General features: G+C 47.9%; 1 protein-coding gene and 1 long non-coding RNA gene across 2 annotated transcripts in view; one reads left to right on the top strand and one right to left on the bottom strand.

Annotated features, from left to right (window-relative positions):
* Nucleotides 1–618: 618 nt before the first annotated feature.
* MYOG (myogenin) lies at nt 619–3,601 on the bottom strand. Its single transcript, XM_027074751.2, has 3 exons — nt 3,001–3,601; nt 2,156–2,237; nt 619–1,509 (listed from the first exon to the last, which is right to left on the bottom strand). The coding sequence occupies exons 1-3, from the start codon at nt 3,544–3,546 to the stop codon at nt 1,388–1,390; spliced, it is 750 nt and encodes a 249-aa protein (XP_026930552.1). The 5' UTR covers nt 3,547–3,601; the 3' UTR covers nt 619–1,387.
* The window catches only part of LOC128313076 (uncharacterized), a 35,038-nt gene continuing 12,646 nt past the window's right edge, over nt 1,373–23,764 (top strand). Inside the window, exon 1 of the long non-coding RNA XR_008293242.1 lies at nt 1,373–2,079. This is a non-coding gene — a long non-coding RNA (uncharacterized LOC128313076). The remainder of the gene's footprint in view (nt 2,080–23,764) is intronic.

Below are 23,764 nucleotides of genomic sequence, written 5' to 3'. Positions count from 1 at the left end.
TCACCCCCAGCGGAACTGCCGTCATCCTCTGAGCTGTGGGCATGGGCCACATTCCTCTTTGGCCTGGAGGAACGGAAGGGTTTGGTAAGGGGACATGCTAGTTGGCCTGCCTGTGAGGAAGTGGCAGTGTCTGACCCCAGTCATGCTGATTTAATCCCCTCCCACTTTCCTGCAGGGCTCCTGGTAACCTCGCACCAGAGGAGAGGCAGGGAGCAGGGAGAGGGGAAAACCTGCAAATTCCCACCCTACAACCCTGCCTGCGGGCTGTGGGATGAGCGCTGGGCACAGAGCATGCTCATTAGTTGGGATGGACCCCTTGGGGTTTGAGATGGAGCACACAGACCGTTGCGGTGTCCGTGAGTAAGAAAGAGTGACACAGAATGTTTGCCAGGGTTTCCTCCTTGTCCCACAGGGTGTTTGTGGATCTGGCTCTCACCCAGCCTGTGGACCACACTGTGGGGCTCCCAGTACCTGGTGACCAGCAGCAAGGTAGTGCCCCAGCTGCTTTTGGAGCCCCATCAGCTCCGATCCTTAGCAGGCCTGCCCCCTGAGGTGTGTCTGCACCACTGGAGGGGGAGGAGCAGGAGCGGCGGGCACCCCCTCCCTCCACATCATCACAGACATTCTTCTAGCACCCAGTCTTTATTCGTTTTTTAAAAAAGAAATCCAAATAAGTTAGCAAAAAAAAAAAAAAAAATACAAAACAATGGCAAAACCACACAATGCTTAGTTAAGAAAAGAAATCACCCCCAAGAGCCCCTGCCCCCCTCCCTGCCTGCCCCTGGCCACTTGTGCACAGGAGACCTTGGTCAGATGGTGGCTTTACAAACAACACAAAACATAAAACCACTGGAAGGTTCCCGATATTCACTGCAAAAGCTTGGCCCCCCAGGGACTTGGGAACAGAGGATTGTTCCTCTCCCTTTCCTCTCCCTCGATTCAGGGCAGGCCCAGCCCAGCCCCTGGCATCAGGAAAAGACAAGAACAGAAGATGCACACAGCCTGTCCTGGTCAGGACACTGTCATCGTCTCTCAGACCGTTTCTTTGGAGGGGGTGGAATTGGAGGCTGCACTATGAACAAAGGGGAGCTCCTGAGTTTGCCCCGAGACAGGGCATACACGAGGGGCACTCTGGTCCCCTGCTCTATTTCCCGGGAAACGGCATGCTCCTTGCTGTAAGGAGTCAGCTACACGAGAGCATCCGTTCCCTCTCTGGGTGGCGAGTTAACCTTACATGGATGAGGAAGGGGATAGGCTGGCATTTGATAGCCCCAGCACTGGCCCTCTGGCATCAGGACAGCCTGGCTGAGGAAGCCCCTGCTGCGGGGGCGGTGGCATCTGTGGCCAGCGTGGGGGCTCTCATGGACGCCCGGCCTGGCAGATAATCTCAGTTGGGCATGGTTTCATCTGGGAAGGCCACAGAGACGTCTTCCGCTGTGATGCTGTCCACAATGGAGGTGAGAGAGTGCAGGTTGTGGGCGTCCGTGGGGTCAGCCGTGAGCAGGTGATCTGTAAGGAGAAGGGGGGAGGATGTCACCTGTGTGATAAAGGGGGTTTCAAGACCCAGGACAGGGAACAAGGTCTTTGGGGGTGGCACAGGTTTCCCAGGACAGATGAGTGCGCAAAACTCAAGAATCCTACCCGCTAGCCCATGCCTTTCTCAGTGCCAAGCATATGTGTGTGTGTGCGTGTGTGTGTGCACGCGTGTGCATGTGTGTGTGAACACTGAACGCATGTGCCTTCTCTCTGAGCTCCCCTAGTGGGGTTAGGATTTGAAAGCAGCTACTCTGAGACGGAGCCAGGACGGTGTATCCTGGGAGACTGGAACTGTCCTTTGCTGGCCCAGTTTTGCAGCACTGACTCGGCAATTCCCAGGGACCCCTGGGGCAGGGACATTCCCCTCTCCGTGGAGAAGGTCAGGCACCAGGCTTTGGTCGGGGAGCTGCAGGAGGCCTAGACCACTCCTTAGCTGGTCAAGGTCTCAGGGAGGCACAGGGCCTCGCTGCCCAGCATTTGGAATCCCGGGTTCAGCAGTGCCCTGGAGAAGCCAAAGGCAAGAGGACTGGAGCAAGAAGCAAGGTAAAAGGAGACAACTGGGCCTAGAGACAGGCTGATGGGGTCAAGCCAAGGTTATGAGGGTCCGGGTCTCACTTACCCCCTGTGTTGGGACCAAACTCCAATGTGCTGCCCCACTCTGGACTGCAGGAGGCGCTGTGGGAGCTGCATTCACTGGGCACCTGCAAGACGGGGTGAAGGCCCAAGGTCAGAGCACAGCCATTCTTGATGGTGTCTCTCTGTCCAGTTCCAATGGGCAAAAGCTCCCCTTGTGGGGCTGGAGGGTGGGCCACAGGCTGCAGCCCTCCAGCCCGGGGCGCCCCTGGCCTCAGGATCTTCCCCATCAGCAACTTTCATGCCCCCGCTCCCTGCCTGGCCACAGAGCCCCTACTTCCAGGCCTTTCTTGTCCTCCATTCTGGGTGGCGATTCTGTCCTCACAGGACACCCGGTTTAAAAGGGTTCCTGGTTTTCCTGACCTTACGATAAGGGTGAAGGATAAGGTGAAGGAAGCAGGTGCAGGCCCGCTGGGGTTCTTGAGAGACCCTGGGTAGGTGTTGCCTCTGCTCAGCCACACTCAAGATGGGGTGGTGGGGCAAAGCGACGCTTGGCCTTGCCTTTTGGACCCCATCCCCAGGCGCTGGGATTGATTCTCACTCCCACCCAGGCTGACTCTGGACTTGCTCTTGGATCCGCCCGTCCTTCTGTTCTCGGCCACCCCCCTCCACCTCTGCTTCTCCCTGTGGCCTTTAGCTTGGCCTGAAAGGACAGAGGGACACAGGAGGTCAACTTGACCGCCCAGCTGTGAGGAACGAGGGGGTCCTGCAGCCCCCAAGACCCCACCTGCTCCAACCCTCTGACTGAACCCCACACTGGGGTCCCGAAGCCGTCCAGGGGCCTCCTGCGCCCCCTCCCCCTGGGGCGGCTGGGGGGGACCGCTCACTTACCCCGGGCTGGGGCCCGCCCCCGCCCCGGTACCGGAGGTCACGCTCTTCCTGGTTGAGGGAGCTGAGCAGGGCCTGTAGGCGCTCGATGTACTGGATGGCGCTGCGCAGGATCTCCACCTTGGGCAGCCGCTGGTTGGGGTTGAGCAGGGTGCTCCTCTTCAGAGCCTCAAAGGCCTCATTCACCTTCTTGAGCCTGCGCTTCTCCCTCAGTGTGGCCGCACGCCGCCGGTCCACGGACACCGACTTCCTCTTACACACCTTGCAGGCCCACGGCAGGCACTGGCCCAGGCAGTGCTCAGGGGTCCCCAGCCCCTTGTCTTCGAGGGGCCCTCGGGCCTCAGGGCTCAGGCTGAGCTCAGTCCGCTCGTAGCCTGGCGGCTCGAAGGCCTGGAGGTGGACGGGCAGGTAGTTCTCCCCGTCATAGAAGTGGGGTTCCTGGTAGAAGTAGGGGGATGTCTCATATAGCTCCATGGGGTCGGAAGAGACTTGTTCCTGCCACTGGCCCCCAAGCTCCTGCAGCCCCTCACGCCAACTGCTGGGTGCCATTTAAACCCTCCCCGCTGGCATGGAACCAGAGATAAATATAGCCAATGCCGCAGAAACCTGAGCCCCCCCTAAGCTGTCGCTGCACATCAAGACGTTTACAGTGGATTAGATGTGATTCCCCTTCCCTCTCCCCCCAGCCCCCACCCCACCCAGCCCGCTTGCCCCAGCCTGGGCCGGCTCCTGTGCACGGGGAGGGAGGCCGTCGGTGTAATTTGATTAGTTTTCATTTCTCAGCAGCCCCCGTGGGGCAGGGGAGGTGGGGGAGGACACACATTCTCCTCTCATCTGCTCCTTTCAATTACTCCTAGCCGGGCGGCCTGCCTGCTGTCTCCTTGCTAGTCCCAAAGATGTGTGTGTGTGGGGGGGGGGGGGGGTGGGGGTGTTGAGGGGAGGGAACAAGGAAAGGCAGGGTTCAGGCTGGAAGAGGCCTTAAGAAATCAAAGTATCCATCCCCCGGCTTCCTGACAGCACCTTAACCAGGCTCCATCAGTCAGAAGCATGAGACTGCTTCAAATTTGGGGCATGTGTGTGGGCTCAGTGTCCAGGGGTAAGAAGGATTGAAACCTGGAGGGTCAAATGGCTTCAACTTCTGGGTTTTCAAAGCAGCCTTGACATCTTATGTCGCTTAGGTCTCCTGTGACGGGGGCAATTGAGGCGAGAGGAATTTTTTGGTCTTTTTGGCAGGGGTCAGTAGAGGTTTTCCTTTTAACTCAGTTGGTCAGGGGCAGAGCAAGAATTACAACTAATAGGCTACACCTTTCCCTCCGTGGCAAGGTCAAGACCTATTAAACCCTCGGTCTCTTCCCTCTCTCTCCCTCTGGATCGTTTATCTGTCCTTCTGTGTCACCTCTTGAACTCTGTTTCCTGCCCCCTTGGGACCCCAAGCTTTTCCTGAGTGGGTGGAGTGGGAGGGAGAGAAAGCAGAACCCTCCAGACTCACTTTGACTCTCCCTTCTCCTTGACCACCTGGCTCGGTTGTTCCGCATCTTCCTGTCTAAGCCATCAGTTTTACACGTAGCATGTAGGTCTCAAATGTCAGGGGGAGGAGGGACTACTTAACCTTCCAGCTTCTCAGTCCATGGTCACCCCTCAGCAGAGTTTGGGGCCTGAGAGGACCAATGCTCCCAATGCTGTGGGCAGGCCTGAGAGACCAGCAGAGAACAAGCTCAGTCTTCAGGCTGAGGGGTTGGTCACAGGGACGCCCTAGGCAGGGTCTCTGCCCTCGAGGACCTTACCATTCGTAGACCCCTGTGGTCGTCTAGTTCCACCCAACCCATGATGCCTCAGTCCCCTTCACAGGTGGCCATTGTCCAGCTGCTACTGACCTCACAAGGCAACCCGTCCCACGGAGGTGCAGCTCTGGCCACAGGGAGGCCTTCTGGGTTTTGAACTGCCATCGGTTCCCTCTTTTATTCTTTGGTCCCCATTTTTCCTCTAGGAACCCGTGGACTAAGTCTGATCCATCCTCCACTTGACATTTGAGATTGGTGTTATAAGTTTCAATCAGTGGCAAGGACAGTAAAAGGAGGAAGTATGGTGCTGGGACTCAGAGAGGGTTTCTCAGGGGAGGTGAGATCCAACTGGAGCTTGACGGACCTGGATGTCCTGTCGCTCGTGGTCTATGGTGAGGAGCCGGGAAAATGCCGGTGTCTGTCTGGGGTGGGGAACAGAGATGAGGAGGGGTCGTAGCTAGACAAGAAAAAACCCCACACATGTTGAGGAAAGCAATGGGGTCTTAACTGAGTTCTTGGCCTTACCAGTGTGGCAGCCTGGGGGCTATGGGTTCTAAACCCTGCTTTTGACCCCGACCAGCTGGGTTGAGGAAGAATTGCTATTTCTAACCCACATCCTTCCGAGCAAAGAAAAGCCTGGCCTCAGTTTACACTCCAGTCCTATGAGCCTTGGGAAAACAAGGATGTTGAAGTTACCGTGGAAACCAAAAAATTGCATCATTTTGTCCTTTTGGGATCCAATCTGCCTTGCCCCTCAACAGTGTGTTCGCGTCCTCTAAAAATGGAAGCAGGAGAGCTGGGCTTGTTCTGATTTCCAGGATCTTACTATCTGGTTGGCAAACATGGACACTGAAACGTGAATGTTAAATTATAATGTGAGAGAGAGCTATTTTAATTCAGCAGTAAACACAGGGGCCGTGATCGATTGCCAGTGAGTGGGCTCATCAACTGAGTGTTTCAGGAGTTTATAGAAAGTCAGAATCACCAAGTCTGGGTCTCTGTGGAAGGCCTGAGGAGGAGGAGGGTTTGTGCTGGGTCTTGGGGAACAGGTGAGAATTAAATGAGAAGAGAGGAAGGGGGCACTGGGTGGAGGGTTTGTATGGCACGCGGGGTCCAGTAAGTGGGCGATTGGACAAGTGTGTAGAGATGAGAGGAGGCCCAGCTGAGCGTGGAGGGACTTGAAAGCTGAGGCAAAGAGACCACATAGAAAACCATGGCAGTAACCCAGGAGTGGGGTGCTGGAGGCCTGAGCAATCCACTCAGGCAGGAGGATGGATTCCACCAGGAGAGGATGCATGTTTCGGCTGGCCAAGGGATGTGTGTGTGTGTGTGTGTGTGTGTGTGTGTGTGTGTGTGTGTGAGGTAGGAGGATGATGGTTGTATTAATGAAAGGGCACCCGGTACATGGCAACACCCAATAAATGTTAGTCCCTTTCCTTGCTTTGTCCTGTCCTCCACTCCTGGCCCCCCCTCCCCCCCCAGTCTATTGCCTTGGCCATTATTGCCTCCAGGGGACCAGAAGAGCAGGAACGGGGGAGGGAAAACCTGGTCTCACCCCAGGTGCCTATATATTTATTCACTCAACTCTTTTGATCAAGAAACCTGTGTTGCACGTCTCGCGCTGGGTGTTGGGGTCACTGATGTGAAGACGATGTGGTCTTTGTGCCTGCAAATAGTCACAGCTGGGTAAGATGAGCGCACAAAGTTATCTAACCAAGGTGGGAAGCGGTAAGTGGTAAAGGAGTACTATCCTGTAATCCAGAGAAAGAATTTATTAATCCCCCCCTTCGTCGGCTGAACCCAGTTCCCTAGGAGCCCACTCTGTGTCAGTCCCTGGGGCTGGGACGGGACCTGGGTGAGGGCACTGAATAGGAGCCTATGGGAGCACCTATGGGATTGATGGGAGTGTGGCTTTGCGCGTGTAACGTTTGCTTCTAACCAAATGTGAGGGTGGGGCTGCAGGGCTAGAGCGATCTTGTGCGTCCGGGTCTCAGTGCATCCCTGTCTGTAGACGTGCTTGCGTACGTCTGCCCAAGTAAGTGCCGAGGACCACGTCAGGGCCCAGCTGTGGGGCACAGACCCTCCCAGGCCCGAGAAGACAGGGTGGCCCAGGTATCTCTGGCCTCAAAACCCTGATGGGGGGTTGGCCCTCTATCCACCCTGCTCCTCTTTCCTAGCCGAGCTGTGGAACAGCCGCATCTAGGGGCTTGGCCTTCTTCCCCTGCACACTCACCCACCCCATGCAGGCTGCCCTCTGATGGATGGGAACACATTGGTGCCAAGCACAGAACAGCCTTTGTGCTCCACCACCAGCGGTGATCCATCAGCTCTAACCTGACAGCAGGGCGTCGGGCCCTAATCCCCATCCCTGCTGGCTTGGGCACTCAGGGCCCCCTGCCCCGACTGTAGCCTCCTCTAGCCGTCCCCTGCTCCCTCCGGAGGAAGCCCTTATCCCTGGTGGGGGCTCCAGGGCCAAGCTGTTTGTGTCCCCACCCTGTCTGTCTCAACTCAATTCTGTCTGTTTGCCTGCTGGGCTGATCTCATTTGCATGGTAGTGGTTGGATTTCAAAATGCCCAGAAATCCCCTTCACCTGCCTTGCGGGCCCTTCCTCCCCGCTCTGCTCTACATACTCAGCCTTACCCTCTGGCTCCTAGCCTCTTCCAGTCCCTGCTGACCTCGCAGGTGGGCTGACCTGGGCTGCCATGTTGTTTGGCCAACATCAAAGCAAGTTTCCCATTCTGGAGCCTCGATTCTGGAAGTAGAGGAGCAAGAAGGAGAAGGGTCTGGAAGGACAGGAGCCTCTGGCTTCTCCGTACAAGCCCCCCCTTTTGTTTTCTTAGCCTGGGTCTCTGGGTGTTACGGATGGGAACTAGGTAGGGCTTGGGTGGCAGAAATGTGTGTACATTTCAAGGACCTAGATGCATGAACGTGGCATCCAAATCAGCTTGATTATTGGGGGAGCAGTAGCCTTGCAAGCAGGGTGAGAACCGATCACAGAATCATGGAATATCAGAGCTGGGAGGTAACCTAAGGATTAGCTAGTCCACCTTCTTCCTTCTACACACTGGGAAACTGAGGCCCAGAGGTGGGGATGTGACTTGCCAAGGGTGCACAGAGCACTAGTGTCAGAAGTGTGAAGGGGGCCTGATCTTAGGCCTTGGGGCTGAATCCCAGTGCCTCGTCTCCCTCCCTGAGCCTGACAGGTGAGGAACATGCTTCAAGTGAGTACCTGCTTTCCCGGTAGGAGGCAGTGAAGGGACCGGAGCTGCTTTAGGCTTCGAATGGAGAGTCAGGGAGATGTGGAGAGATGAACAGAAGATAGGAGAGACGGGTGAGAGGCACTAGGCTGGGGAGACCGAAGGAAGCCTGAGGGTTTGAGACAGAAGGAGAGGTCTCGAGGCAGATGGGAGCCCCAGCTGAGGGGTGAGGGGTGGGGGGGGGGGGGCCTCCGGAGGCCACACATTGTTTCCATTGAGGACTGAGCATCAGATAACCACTGGGAAATCCGTCCCTGCCTGGAATCTGGAGCTCAGAGCCAGGCTCATTCATCAAGAATCTCTGGCCTTGGGGTGGGGGAAGGTGTGGGCCTGGAGGCGGAAGGGAATGGGTCCCCAGGGAGTGGGGGTCATGGAGAGGTGATTGGTGGACACAAAGCACAGAGCTAGGTTTAAAAATAACCAGATTTCAGCAGAGTGTGTGCCTGGGTGAACCTGGGCGCCTTTGGAAATACGGCTGAGGATTTCTGATGCGTATTCCGTGTTCCTGTGTGAGCTGGGCCTTAGCTCTGGATTAAGACAAATACTGTGAGGAAACGAAGGGCATGTGGAAGAAGGAACCCCGGATAAGGAGTCGGGGCACGTTGGTGTTGTTTCTCCTCTCTGGGTCTCATTTTCCCTGTTTGCAAATCAAGATGCTGATATGAATGATCCAAGTAGCCCTTTGAGAGGTAACATTCTTTTTCTGACTCCGCACGTGGGTCTAGAGGAAGTGCTCATAGGGTCAGAGTCGGACTGTTTGGAGACTCGTTCGAAGCGGGCCTGGCCCTAAAGAATGGACCTGTAGGATCAGAGAGGGCAGGTTTCTTTGGATGTTTTGTCCTTTTCCCATCTCCACTTCTGCTCCCATACTCAGTCTCACTGAAGTGCAACCAGATGGTTCTCGGGACTCATTTCGGCCCACCTAGAACCGCCTGGCATGTATTTGTCATACTCGCCCCCGGACTCAGCCCCCCCCCCCCCGGTCCCCTTGCTTTCTAACCCCACCCCATTCTGTCTTCCCTGTGGATTCAGAAGCTTCTGCCCTCACTGTGGGTTCAGAAGCTGCCCCACCCCCTTCCACTCCATAGACAGCTTCTATTTCTGCCTCTTTGACAAGTTGTGACATATTTGGGAGCAGCTGCTGCCTGGGTGGAGATGCCTTTGCTTTTCTTCTGGCTCTGTCTTCTCCTCCCCAATACCTCTCCCAACAGCCACCCCTTCCCAGAATGTGCTAGAAGACCCTCCCTGCATTCCCCTCTCTGGAACTCAGACATCCAGCTTTTCCTAGGTTTCCGCAGGAGTGGCCCAGGCTCTAGACTGATAGAAAGGGAGTCTTCTGGGATAGAAAAGTCAGGTGGCTGGGTGTGGGGGATAGGATCTCTTCTGCCAAGTCCCAAGCTGTGTGGTTTGAGGCAAGTCTCTTCCCTGCCCTAGGCTTCGTTTTTCTATCTTTTAAGATGGGGGCCATGAATAATGTCTTCCCTGCCAACAGCAAGTTGTTTTGCCACCTGTTAACTGTGGGGACTTGGGAACTCTCCCCGTCCTATTGATCCCATTACTCTTGTCTTCTCTGAAGATTTTATTTCAGTGTGACCCACAAACAGAAATCAGTCAATTGAAATAGATTCAGGAATGATAGGGAAGATAGAATTAGCAGGCAGGGCCATTAAAAGAGCTATTATAGATATGCTCAATATGTTTAAGGATTTAAAGAAAAACATGAACATAATGAAGAGAGAATTAGAAGATATAAAAAAGGATTATAGTTCCACTGGATGGGATTATATATTAGTCTGCTTTGTTGCCATGACAAAATGCCATAGACAGGAGGGCTTAAACAGCAGACATTTATTTTCTCACAGTTCTGAAGGCTGCAAGTCTGAGGTCAGGGTACCGACCAGCACAGTTGGGTTCTGGTGAGAGCTCTCTTCTTGGCTTGGAAATGGCTGCCTTGTTTCTGTGTGTTCACATGGCCTTTCTTCAGTGCATGTGTACAGAGAGAGAGAGATGCCAAGCTCTTTTTATAAGGGCTCCTAATCTCATCAGACCAGCCTCTCACCCTCATGACCTAATTGCCTCCCCAAAGCCCCATCTCCAAATACCACCACACTGGGGGCAAGGACTTCAATATACGAATTTTGGTGGGAATACAAACATTCAGTCCATTGCATATCAATAACAGATTAGACACTGCAGAAAAAAGTTCACTGAATCTGAATACAAAGCAATAGAAATATCCAGAATGAAACACAGAGAAAATAACGTGAACCACATTTCACTGACCTGTGAGAGAACATCAAGTGGACTAACATATATGTAATTGAAGTCCCAGAAAGGGGCAGAAAAATGTTGGAAGAAATAATGGCTATACATCTCCAAATTTGGGGCACCTGGGTGGCTCAGTTGGTTAAGCACCCGACTCTTGATCTCAGCCCAGGTCTTGATCTCATAGCTGTGAGTTCAAGCCCTGCATTGGGCTAGGCGTGGAGCCTACTTAAAAAGAGATTTCCAGGGGCGCCTGGGTGGTTCAGTTGGTTAAGCGTCCGACTTTGGCTCAGCTCATGATCTCATGATTTGTGAGTTTGAGCCCCACATCGAGCTCTGTGCTGACAGCTCAGAGCCTGGAGCCTGCTTTGGATTCTGTCTCCTTCTCCCTCTGCCCCTCCCCCTGTGTACTCTGTTTCTCTGTCTCTCAAAAAAAAAAAAAAAAAAGAGATTTCCAAATTTGATGAAAACTATAAACTCATAAATATAAATCATTTAATAACTCCCCCAAGAAAAAACACAAAAAACCACACCAAGGCATATCATAATCCAATTTCCAAAAACCAGTGGTAAAGAGAAAAATTTAAAAGCAGCCAGAGAAAAAGTGGCATGCTATATATAGGGGAACCAAGTTAAAAAAAAAAAAAAGTACTGATTTATCATCAGATACTATGAAGACCAGAAGACAATAGAACAACATCTTTAAAGTGCTAAAAGAAAAAGTATAAACCAAGACTTCTATATCCAACAAAAATACCTTTCAAGAATGAAGGTGAAGTAAAGACTTTTTCAGACAGGGAATAGCTAGCAGAGTTTATCACCAGGAGATAGTCACTATAATAAATGTGAAAGGAAGTTCTTTAGGCAGAAGGAAAACAATACAAGATGGAAACTTGAATCTGCATAAAGGAATGAAGAGTATCAGAAGTGCTGAACATGTGGGTAATATAGAAAGGATTCCAAATACCCCCCTCCCCCATTTAAAATTTTATTTAAAAGATAGTTGCCTATTTAAGGCAAAAATAGTAACAATGTGTTGTAGGGTATATAATATAAAAATAGAATTATGAGAACAACAGTACAGAGAAGGGGAGGTGGGAAATATACTGTTATAAGGTTTCTGCATTATATGTGAAATAGCATAATATTATTTGAGAGTAGACTGAAAAGTTAAAGATGCATATTGTTAACACTAGAGGAGCTTCTAAAAACTAAAATGAAGCTAATAAGCGAATACTAGAGATAAATTGGAATGTGAAAAAATACTCGGTTAATCTAAAAGAAGACGGGAAAAGAGACAAAGAGGAACAAAGAGCAGATGGGACAAATTGAAAACAATTTATGAGATGGTAGATTTACTCCCAACTGTATCACTGCATTAAATGTAAATAGTATGACTGAATAAACAGCAATATCCAACTATAGGCTGTCTGCAAGAAATTAACTTGACACATAAAGACACAGGTTGAGAGTAAAATGATGGAAACGTACGTACCATGCAAACACTAATCATAGGAAATTTGAGGGATCCTGGCTGGCTGAGTTGGTGGAGCATGTGACTCTTGATCTTGGGATTGTGAGTTTGAGCCCCATGTTGGGTGTAGAGATTACTTAAAAAATAAAAAAATCTTAAAAAAAATGTGGAGTGGCTATATTAGTATCAGAAAACAAATTTCAGAACAAGGAATATTACTAGGGATAAAGAGAGATACTACATAATGATAAAGGGGTCAATTCATCAATAAGACATATTAATTTTTGAATGTCTATGTACCTAATAATAGACTTTCAAAATAGATGAAGCAAAAATGACAAAACTTAAGGAGAAACAGATAAATCCAAGATTGTAATGTTTTTATTAATTTTGAAGGGGAGAGAGAGAGAGAGACAGAACATGAGCAGGGGAAGAGCAGAGAGAGAGGGAGACACAGAATTCAAAGCAGGCTCCAGGCTCTGAGCTGTCAGCACAGAGCCTGATGAGCGGCTCGAACCCACAAACTGTAAGATCATGACCTGAGCTGGAGCCGGACGCTCAACTGACTGAGCCACCCAGGCGCCCCAATACATCCAAGATTTTAGTTAGAGATTTCAAAAATCCTCTCTTGGTAATTCACAGAATAAGTAGGTAAAATCAATGAAGAAACAGAAGACTACTCATTCCATCAGTTTGCCAGCTGATGTTTGTAGGGTTTTCCACCCAACAATAGGTGGCACATGGGACACTGACCAAGGTAGACCATATGCTGAGCTACTAAAAAAGTCTCAATAGATTTAAAAATACTTATTCCAGAAAGAGCATGTGCTCTGACCACCATGGAATCAAACTGGAAACCAATAACAGAGACTTCTAGAAAATCCCCAAATAATTGGCAATTAAACTTTTAAATGACCCATGGATCATTACTTATTGAGTCATTTCTGCCAAGATCTGTGTGCTAAGTGCTAGATAACTGTAACTCATTTAACCCTCACAACAATCCCCGTAAGATAATTACTATCATCAGCATTGTGCAGATGAGCATCCAGAGCCCAGAGAGGGTAGGCAGTTGGTAAACTGTAAAGCTAGGACCGCAGACAGAGCCATCTCATGCCAAAGCCCAACTCATGATTAGTATGTTAGTCAATAATCAACTAGTTAGAGTATTTGAGATGGGTGCACTAAAGAGAGATGTGCTGGGGAGCCCTGTTGGGCCTGGGGGTGAGGGGCGGGGAGTGCATGGCTGAGCCATTGACAAGCTGCTTGCCTCCTCTCCAACTCCCCATCCCCAGTCTCACCCCCAGGCTTGGTGCTGAAGAACCTTCCCCATGGAAAGTTTCACATCGTTTCCTTGTGCTCTTCCCCAAGCAAATTCCTCTCTGCTTTGGGGCTCCTCTGTCCCAGCCAGCTCCCTCCATGGCAGGCTCACTGGCCTTTCGCAGGTGCTTCATCTAAACTCTTCACAAGTGCTCCTGGTCTTCCTCCTCCAGGGGTTCTACATCTACTGCCCCCAGCCTGGCTCTCCCATCCAGATCTCAGCAGACCTGCTCTCTGCTCCAGGGCTTTCTGGAACCTTATCCCCGGGTCCTCAGTTCCAAGCAAGACCTGAGACACTATGGTCCTCAGGCAGCCTTCTCAGACCAGATCCACTATCATCAGTTACCTGGAATCCACGGCAACTGGACTGCTTGCTTTTTCTTGGTCTTTTACTTGAGAGACCCCTAAGACAGACTACCTGGGTTTTAATTCTGGCATTGTCACTTTTTAGCTTGGTGATCTTATGTAAGTGGCTTGACCTTTCTGTGCCTCTACTTTTTAAATCTTTTAATAAGGATAAAAATAGGACCTGTCTCATAGAATTGTTGTATAGATTAAATGAGTTCATATTTATAAAGTGCTTGGCACTTAGTATATATTCAATAAACTTTAGCTCCGTTATCACTGTTGAACCTGCTTTCTGTCCATGTCTCCCCCATCAGACTGGGAGCTTCCTGGAAGCAGCAGTAGTGTTTTTTTTTCTTTTGCTCTGTCATCCTGGGAGTTCTCTGGGGAGAGGGCTGCATCTTCCCTAATGAGTGGGGGGCTCCTTGAGGACACAAGAATATGTCTGTCCATCAGACAGGCTTTGTCCTCAGGCTCTGAATTTCCTTCTTTGCTTGCCCCTCGGTACTCAGGACAGAGATGTGAATATGGCAGACACCCAGGAGAGCTCCCAGGTGGTGAGGATGTTGCAGGGAGGGGCCCTGTTGAGGGAGCCGTGGAGTCCTAGACAGAGATTCCTACCCAGGGGGGCCCCCAGAGAATGCTGAGCAGCTCCAGGATTGAGGTCACAGAGCAGCCTCCAAGGGCTACTTCTGTCCTCAGGAAGGGGCCAGCCAGAAGTTGTCCCAAGACCTTCTTTCTGTCCATGTCCACCACTGAGGTTATCAGGCCTCGGCACGATCTTAATTCTTTTCTCCTCATCGGAAGACCGGAGATGTGGATGGCATGGGGCAAAGGGCAGACAGAGATGGCATTGAGTCCTAACTCTGCTGCTTGCTAATTGCGTGACCTTTTATTCATTTGATACCTTGGAAACTGTTTTCTCATAACAAAATGCTAATTAGAAAACCTGTTACTCTGGGCATGACATATACTCAATAGATGTTGAATGAATGAATGAATGAATGAATGAGTGAATGCATATTTGTTTCTTTTCTTTTGGAGGCGGGGAGTTAGGGAGGGGTGCAACCAGCCATGCTCTGGGTAAGTCGAATTCTAGCATCTGCGGGCTGAACAGGTCATTGAGATGACATTTAGTTCACTCCCAGCCTTTAATCCATCCCAGGCACACACTTAAATAAGCTCCCAAAATGGAACCCTTGGTAATACATTCCCATGCTTTGGCCATGAGAAAATCCCTTCTAACATCACTTCACCCCCACCCTACCCCACCCTAATAGCACATTATAGGCATATCTTGTCTTTGACTCTTTCCTTTAGCTGGGATGAGGAATGTGGTGTAACTCATCGAGTGGAGAGTCAGGACATTTGTATTCTAGTCCTAGCTCTGCTGTCGATTCCCATGTGACCTTGCGAAATGGAAGCCAACATTTACTGCGTCTCTACTCTGTGCTGGCCACAGTGCTAAATGGCCTATGTGCATTACCCCACTCATTTCTCCCAAGTATATGGAGTGGCGACAGAATCCCTGTTTTACAAAGGGGAAACTTCTCTGAGGCTCAGAGGAGTTAAGGAACCTGGATCAAACCACACCGTCTTTAAATAATTAGTTCCTGTCTCTCTCCGCGGTTTCTTTCCACTGTGCTATGCTGACTTCTCTGGGGGCCTCAGTTTCCTGATCTGTAAAACAAAGGGATGGATTCAGTGTTCTGGAAGGTCCCTTCCAGCTTTGGCATTTTGTTACCCCGCGCTCAAAGCCTCTGGAAGGGTCTTAGGAAGTTTGTGCTTAGCTTCCTGGCTTGGCTTCCCTGACCTTCCCGACCTTCTTTTTTTGTTTGTCTATCGCCAGGCCCTCCTCACCATCCTCTCCAGCGAGTCGGTGTGAGACAAGGAACCAAATGTTTCCCTGGAGTTGGGGCAGATCCATCTGTTGCATTCCCTGAATTGTGGGCTGTGGGAACACTACGTTCTGCCCTCTGGCCCTGGTGCCTGGAGCGTTTTCCCTGGGCCATATTGCCTGTCTGCATTCCCCTCTCCGTGGGGGCTTGGGCCAGCCCAAGGCAGGACCCGTTTGCTTTTCTGCAGCTGAAAGCAGATGGCTTCCGGGTGGTAGGGGTGGGTTGGGTGGGCTTGGTTCCCAGGCCCAGGGACTTTTCCTCAGCAGGCTGTTTTCATTCCTCAAGTGCCGGCCTTGCACCCTCTCAGACCATTGATGGAGTTCCTGTAGCCAGACATTGGCTAACTCACATGCTGCATGCCCTCCCTCCACAGCGGAGACATAGCTCTGACTTCACATTGCTAGCCATGGCTCCCCTTGGTCTATAGATGATTCATAGATGGGGAAGTGGAGGCCTTGGGACGCGGGTCAGAGGGCCAGACTGGGACAGGAACTCAGGCACCTGCTCTTCCCAGACTGGACTGGACTCCCCACCCCTGTCTTTCAATAAGGCTGCTTTCCCAACTCTGTGTCTGGCTTCCTAAGTCTCCAGTTGCCTGCTCTTCATATTTCTTGTCTGTAACCAGATTATTAAAAGAGACTGTTTCCTTTGTTGGCTAGTGAGGCTCTCGTACTTCCTGGTCCAGGGGCGAGGGGCAGTGTTTTCTTGGATTCCTGAACCCAGAGGCAGCTGCATTCTCCATCTAGTGCCACCTGGTAGGCGTTGGCTGGTCAGGGGAAGTAACCTGGGTCCAAAGTAGGATTGACTCAAGGGGACAACGTGACTATCCTTACTAGGTCATCATCAACAACTACATCACCATTTAGGACTTTCCTGTTTGTCAGGCACTGTGATAAATGCTTTATACACATGAACTCTTTGGTCCCTACGATAATGCTATGAAGTAGGTATTCCCTCAGTTTTCAGACCAGGAGTCTGAAATTTGTTAAGAATGGTTAAGAAATTCGTTAATAGTACTAATAGAAGGTGGAGGCAGGATTAGAACCTAGCCTGACCAACTCCAAAGTTGGTGGATGGTCTCCTCCATTAACGTCTACTACCTCAGACTCAAGCCTTGGAAAACCTTGGTGAGCAACCCTTCCTTACAGTGGGTATATAGTAGGTATTCAGCAAGTGCACACGTAGCTGTTCATTACATACTTGCTGATTAGCTGAGCTAAACAATGGAGCCCATGTCATCAAAGCAAGTCCCTTCTATGGCACAGAATGAGAGTTCAGGCCATTTTTCTTTCTCTGGGCTGACCTGAACATCATAGCCTCCATGTCATGCTCTGTGACCTGGGGTGAATTCCTGATCCTTTGGATGCTGGTGGTACCCACTGGGATGAGTCAAGATGTCATTCAGAGGGGAACGGAATTGTAAACGAATTGAGACAGGAGGCTGGACACCTTGACCTTCAAAAGGGCTGTTGCAGGAATGGTGAGCTGCATCAAGCCGTCTGGTGGTTTGCTGATTGTGAGGCAGACAGCCTCGCTCCTAGAGGCGTGTATTTAGGAACATTCCATCCACTCGTTGGCGGGCATGCCTGGCACCAGTGCCTATAGCCCTGGGAGTGGGTGTTGGCATGATCATGGCCTTGTTCCCTGCCACATGGAGCCAACAGAGACAAGCCTCCTGACTTGTGTTCTTTTGCTTTGCTCTTGCTGGCCGTCCTTGCCAAGGCTTGGTTCTTGGCTGGGGAGGTTGGTAGCCAAGAGCTTGACTTCTGACCTCTGACAACCTCAACCTTCCCCCTCCCCCACACCTGCTAACTCCAGTGAAGCCATAGATGCATAGATGATCAGAGCTGGGAAGAATCTTAGACCAACTGCCTCATTTTAAAGAGGAGAAACTGAGAAGTAGAGAGAAGGAAGTGACTTGCTTAAGGTGACAGATGGCAGAGTGGAGTAAACCATATTGGACTTCAGCAGCCTGCCTGCCTTGTCTTCGAGAGCCAGGAAATATTCATTTAATATACATGTAATGTCTTCTATGTATAATCACATTGCCTTCAGCTGAGTGATCACCTGGATGCACACACACACACGTGTACACATATACACATATACATGTATGTGTATACATGTATGTGTATACACATATACACACACATTGTCCAGAGCCTCCGTCTGTACCTCCCCTGGCTCTGACAGGTCACTGTCCCCTTCTAACCACATCGAATTCCCTGGGCCGGATTTCTACCCCTTGTGATCTTGCCTCTTGAGGTGGCTAAGGGCTGATGTGACAGTGGAAGATGTCTAGATCCTTGATCTTTCCTCCTTTCCATACAAGGCAGGGAGCCAGGCAGAGGGCTTCATCACTTAGAGTTATGAGGCCCTAGGTCGGTTACTTATCCTCACTAAGCCGCAGTTTTCTCATTTGGAGAATGGGCATAATAATACATTTAGCTTAATGCCTGGCACCACACCAGCTAACAATGTGTTAGTTACTATTTATTATTATTAGTGGGACTATTATTATTCTTGAAAGCAGTGGTTCTCTGGGGGATTTCCCACCTAGCCGATAGGATGGGGCTTGGGTTCCATAACCTTTCCATGATGTATCCCCATCCCCCACCACACACATACATACACACACACACACGCGCGCGCGCATGCACACACATGCATGTGCACAGACACACACATGCACACACACACATACGCACACGCAGCTAGCATTCTAGCAGTTTCAGTCCCTACCCTGGCCCCATCCATTGTCAGCCAAGCCCCTGGCATTTCACGGATCTCAGCTCTGCCTGTTGCAAGTTATAAATAACCCCTGGCCATCTGTTCTATGAAACCCCAATACTGAGACCACAAGCAGAAGCTTCCTAGATCCTTGTCTCCATCCTTCCCCATCTTCTTCTGTTTCTGGCAGGATTTTTATTTTCTCCAATTTAGAATGTAAAGCTCTTCCCAAGCCTCTGTGTGGACTCTCCATCATTGCAGATGTCGAGGAAATCTCTGGGGAACAGTTCTTTTGGAAGGAAATGCCCGTTTAAAGAAATTGCCCAGAAGCACTGTTCTCCCTCCGTTGGGGAGGGCTAGCGGCTGTAAGGCGGATGGAATGTGCCCAGAAAACCTGAGGGGACTATGAGGCAGGCACCACCCACAGCAAAGGGGCTCAGAAGCAGTGGCTCTCTGAGTCCCCAGAGCTAAGCAAACCCTTAACCTTGCTGGGGGGGATGAGGTGAGAATCCTTGGTCCCTTCCTTTCTTCTCATTCCTACTCACTAAAAACACATATAAGTCCTGTGTGCCCCTCTCAACCTGCAATAATTAGCTAGTTAAAATAATATATTAGCTAATTATAATAACTAGCTCATCTGGGTGGCTACATGCTATGGACTGAATGTTTATTTCCCCCACAAATGCAGATGTTGAAGCCCCAACTCCCAGGGAGATGGCATTTGGGGATGGAATCTTTGGGAAGCAATTAGGATTGGATGAGGTCATGAGGGTGGGGCCCCCACAGTGGGATCCCCACTTAAAAGGGAAGTGCCCTTTTAAGAAGAGGCACCAGAAAGCTTACTCTCTCTCCAAGTGTATTCACTGAGGAAAGGCCATGTGAGCAGAGCAAGAAGTGGAAGGAGGCCAGGAAGAGGGCCCTCACCAGAACCTGACGGTGCTGACACCCTGGTCTTAGTCTTCCAGCCTCCAGAACAGTGTTTAAAAGCCACCCTACCTGTGGTATTTTATTATGGCAGCCAAGCTGACTGATACACTATATAAACATATTGGTCAGGACATTCCCTCTTCTCAGGAAGAGCATTCCAACAGGGCCTTCATGGAGACAATGAAAATGACTGTGGTCTGCTTCTTAGGTGAAACCTAGTATAGGGGCAGCCATGTTTTTTCCATCACAAGCCAATTGACCAGAAATCCATATGTATGTGAAATACATAAAGTTCTAAATGCCGTATCAAATTTAACTAAATAGGGGCCCTGCGTGGCTCAGTTGGTTAAGTGTCTGACTCTTGATTTCAGCTCTGGTCATGATCGCACAGTTTGTGTGGTTGAGCCCTGTATCGAGCTCTGCACTGTTAGCATTGATCCTGCTTGGGATTCTCTCCACCCCTCTCTCTCTGCCCCTCCCTGCTCTCTCTCTCTCCCTCAAAAATAAACATTAAAAAATCACTAAATAAGAAGTAACATTTGTAAGTTATAATGTATGTATAACAATAAAAATTCAACAAACACTCATGGTCCTGCTATCTATTTTAAGGAACAGAACATGGCAACATTGCCTTTGAATGCCTCCCTAATCTTATCCATTCCCTCCTTGATCCGAGTTAACTTTCATCATTAATTCTGTGCTCATGATTCCCTTGCTTCTCTTTACGGTTTTATCACATTTCTATTCCGAAATGACATACTGTTTGATTTCATATATTTTTGAATATTTTCTCAGTGGAAGCAAAGCACACACACATCTTCTTGTGTGACTAGCTTCTTTCATCTGTGTTGCACGTGTTGCCGTTCATTGTTTTTTAATTATAGTTCAGAATTCATTGTGTGAATTGCTTCTCAATTCTATTGCTGATCAAAAGTATCCGTCATTCCAGTTTGGGAGTACTGGATGCTACGCTGCCACGAATATTCTTCTTCTACAGGGAAGACTTGCCCTAGGGTGTATACACAGAAGTGGAATTGTTGCCTCACAGAGTATATACATCTTCATTAGATAACATAAATCCTGCTTTCCAAGGCGACTACATCAATTTACACTTCCACTAATAGTGATATTGTCAAACTTAAAAATTTTGTTTATCTGGAGGGAACAAAATGGCATCTCCTGTGATTAAAATTTGCATATCCCTGATGACTAATAAAGTTGAGAATTTTTTTTTCATATATTTATTGGCCATTCATATTTCTTCATTTGTGAATTTCCTGTTCAAGTACTTTGCCCATTTTTCTATTAGATTCTTTATCATTTTCTTATTGATTGTAGGACTTCCTCATGTTTATATTTTTAAAGTTTATTTATTTTGAGGGGGAGGGGCAGACAGAGAATCCCAAGCGGGCTCTGTGCTGTCAGCACAGAGCTGGACATGGGGCTTGAACTCACGAACCATTAAGATCATGACCTGAACCAAAGTCAGAGGCTTCACTGACTGAACCACCCAGGTGCCCCCCTCATATTCTTGATAGCAGTCCTTTGTCAGAGAGAAGTATTATAGATATCTTCTCCCTCTCTGGTTTCCTTTTCACTCTCTTAAGATGTCTTTTCACTTACTTTCCTTTAGAGTTAGGGATTTTTGTTCCTGTTTAGGAAATCTTTGCCTATTGCAAGGTCATGAGGATACTTTTTTTCTGTTTTCTTCCAGACATTGTTTTGTTTGAACGTTCACATTTAGGTCTCTGTATCTGAACTGAGTTTTGTATGTGGTGTGAGGCTGTTGGTTACCCTGCTGGCAAAAGCTGCTGGTGTCCCCATGGAGCAGGCCATCAAGGACCCTGATGGCACTGCCATGGGGCTGATACTGACAGCTCCCACCCTTTATTCCTAGCCATCTCCAGACAGCCCAGCTAAGTCAACATCCCTAGCAATCTTTCTTTGTGGATTTTCTCGATTTCTCTGTGGCATTGCTATAGATTCTTAATAGGACGACTGAGCCCTCCCAGGACTAGTTTTGTTTGTGGATAGAAGTCTGTTGTTTTTTGTGGGAGAACAAAGCCTGTTGTTCCCTACTCCGCCATCTTGCCGATGTCACTCCAAGGTTATTTTTGCTGTTTATAAACTCTAAATCTGAAGTTATGTGTTTTTAGCACTGTAAAGATGTTATTCCATTGTCTTCTGGCTTTCATTGTTTCTGTTGAAAAGTTTGCTGATTGTATTATAGCTGTTCCTTTGCAACACTGTATCTTTTTAGCGCATCTACTTTTAACATTTTCTCTTTGTTTTTGTTCTCTCCAGTTTTACTACGATGTAATTATGGGTTTTTTTTTTTCTGTGGTAGAGTATGGACATTCTTGAATCTATGGCTTCATTTCTGTTGTTGTTTTTGCCCTTTTGTTGTGTTTCCTCATTTCTTTTTTCCCTCTGTGTGTGTATGTGTGTGCGTGTGTGTGTGTGCGTGTGTGTGTGTATTCAAGTATAATTAACATATAGTGTTATATTGGTTTTATGTGTACAATACAGTGATTCAGCAATTCTGTGTATTAGTGCTCATCACGATAAGTATATTCTTAATCCCCTTCACCTATTTCAACGCCCCCCTCCCCACCTCCTCTATCAGTTTGGGATATTATAGGATTTAGAATGCTTATATTTGAAGGATCTCTTCAAATACTGCATCTGTCTTATCTTTCTTTTCTCCCATCACACCAATTACACATATGTTGGGATTTTAACTGTATGCTATGTATCTAACATATTTTCCACCTTTTTGGGAGAGTCATTTTAATTTTAATTTGAATTTTTCTATTGATTCATCTTCCAGTTCACCAATACTCTAATCTGCTGTTAGACCCATCAAATGAATTATTTGTTGTTAATCATGTTATTGTATTTTTCAGTCCTGGGCTCTCCATTTTGAGATTGTAGCCCTCTGCTGAAATATACCATCCTTTAATGTATTTTCTTGAATACGTTTATCATAGTTATTTTAAAGTCTGTGTCTGGTAAATAAAACATCTGAATCACCTATGGGTCTGGATTTTCTTCTTCTTGGGGATAAGGGTCTTTTCATTTTTTCCTCTTGGCTTTCAATCTTTTATGTTGACAATTTTTGATTGATTGTTAGATATCGTTTCTGATAAATTGTAGAAGCTCTAGATTATGTTAACTTCCTCCAGATAAGGATTTAATTTTCTTCTGGCAGGCAGATAGATTATGATCAAATTAACTTGATTCAATTGAGACTTGTCTGTTTCCATGTGACCCTTACTTCTAGGATATAGTTCTTCCACTGGCTAAATTGAAAGCCTGAACTCTGATTTGTCTTTCCTGAACCATAGCATTGCCAGAATTTCTACTTGGTTTCTTGAAGCATTGCCTTACATGTGCACAATTTAGGCAAATTACTTGATGAAAAATTGTCTTTACAATGTTGGGATTAGCTGAGTACATTTCCCTTTTCTTTGGATCTTGGTCCTTCAAGTCTTGGCTGCCATGGCTTTGTGCCTTCAAACACTTTTATCTAGCTTTTAAAGTTCTCAGTGTGCGGGATAATTTGATGCCAATTACGTTTTTATAGGTAGAAGCAAAAATCCTCCCTAGACTAAAAACTCAATGAAAGTGGGGACCACATCTATCTTGTTTTTCACTGTATCTTAATTTCTAGAGCAATGACCAGAATAATAGAAGGTGCTTAATAAATGGGGCAGCCCAGGCCTTGGCTTCTACCCGGGTCACATTAGTGATGTGATTTGCCTCCTGCATTGAAAATCAGTAGATTTGTGACCCTGTGATAGTTTCTAGTGTCCTTGCCTAGAAATGGGATGATTATAATAATAAAGTCTTTCTTTGATTTGATTATAGGAGTTAGTAGGTTAATAATTATAAAGCATTAGAACCACTTGACATGTAATGGGTTATGCACAACTGTTTGTTACATGAAATAATAATTCCCCCTTAATGTCTTTCAATAAAGTTTTAAATATTTCTTCATAAAAATCTTGCAATCTTTTGTTAGATATATTCCTAGTTACTTTATATTTTGATCTTATTTTGTATGGCTGTGGTTTTAAAAGTTATATTCTCTGTTTTTGCTGGTTCATGGAAATAAAATTAAGTGAAATTGATTTCTGTATATTGATTTTTTTGACCAGTAACCTTGCAAAATGCTTCCATTTATTCTAATTATCTGTGGATTCTTTAGGGTTTGTCACACAGATAATCTTATCATCTATGAAAAATAACAATTTTGACTCTTATCAATTCTTGTAACTTTTTTCCTGCCTTCCTTTTCTCCTTTCCCACCTTCTGTGTCTTGCTTAGAAGTTCCAGGTCAATGGGAATGATAGTGTATACTCTCTTCTTGTTCCTGAACTTGTAGGGACTCTTTCAAAGATTCACCATTATGTATAGTGTTTCCTGTGAGTTTTTAAAGGCTATCTTTTATCAATTTCCTTCTGCTTCTAGTTTGCTAAAGTTTTTTATCAGGTACAGATATTTAATCGAATGGTTGGGGTTTTTTTTCTTTTTTTTCCTTTTTTTTTTGTAGCAAGGGAGATGATCTATCTCCTTTAATCTGTTAATGTGGTGAATTACATTAATTGATTTTCTTAAAAAAAATGAGAGAGCAGCTTTCATTCCTAGAACAAACCGTTGGTCAAGTTGTAGTATATTTCCATATGTTGTTATACGTGGTTTGCTAATATTTTGGTTTAGATTTTGCATGTATATTCATGGGAATAAATGGCCTATAAAATTATGTT

This window comes from Acinonyx jubatus, chromosome E4 (assembly GCF_027475565.1).
Source record: "Acinonyx jubatus isolate Ajub_Pintada_27869175 chromosome E4, VMU_Ajub_asm_v1.0, whole genome shotgun sequence".
NCBI classification, from domain to species: domain Eukaryota; kingdom Metazoa; phylum Chordata; class Mammalia; order Carnivora; family Felidae; genus Acinonyx; species Acinonyx jubatus.
This window is presented reverse-complemented; position numbering and strand designations above follow the sequence as displayed.

Coding starts and splice junctions, on each gene's coding strand:
- MYOG (XM_027074751.2), bottom strand. CDS start 3,546: ATGGCACCCAGCAGTTGGCGTGAGGGGCTGCAGGAGCTTGGGGGCCAG. Junction 2,238..3,000: donor GGGGCGGGCCCCAGCCCGGG/GTAAGTGAGCGG, acceptor CCCGTCTTGCAG/GTGCCCAGTGAATGCAGCTC. Junction 1,510..2,155: donor GTTTGGTCCCAACACAGGGG/GTAAGTGAGACC, acceptor TTCTCCTTACAG/ATCACCTGCTCACGGCTGAC.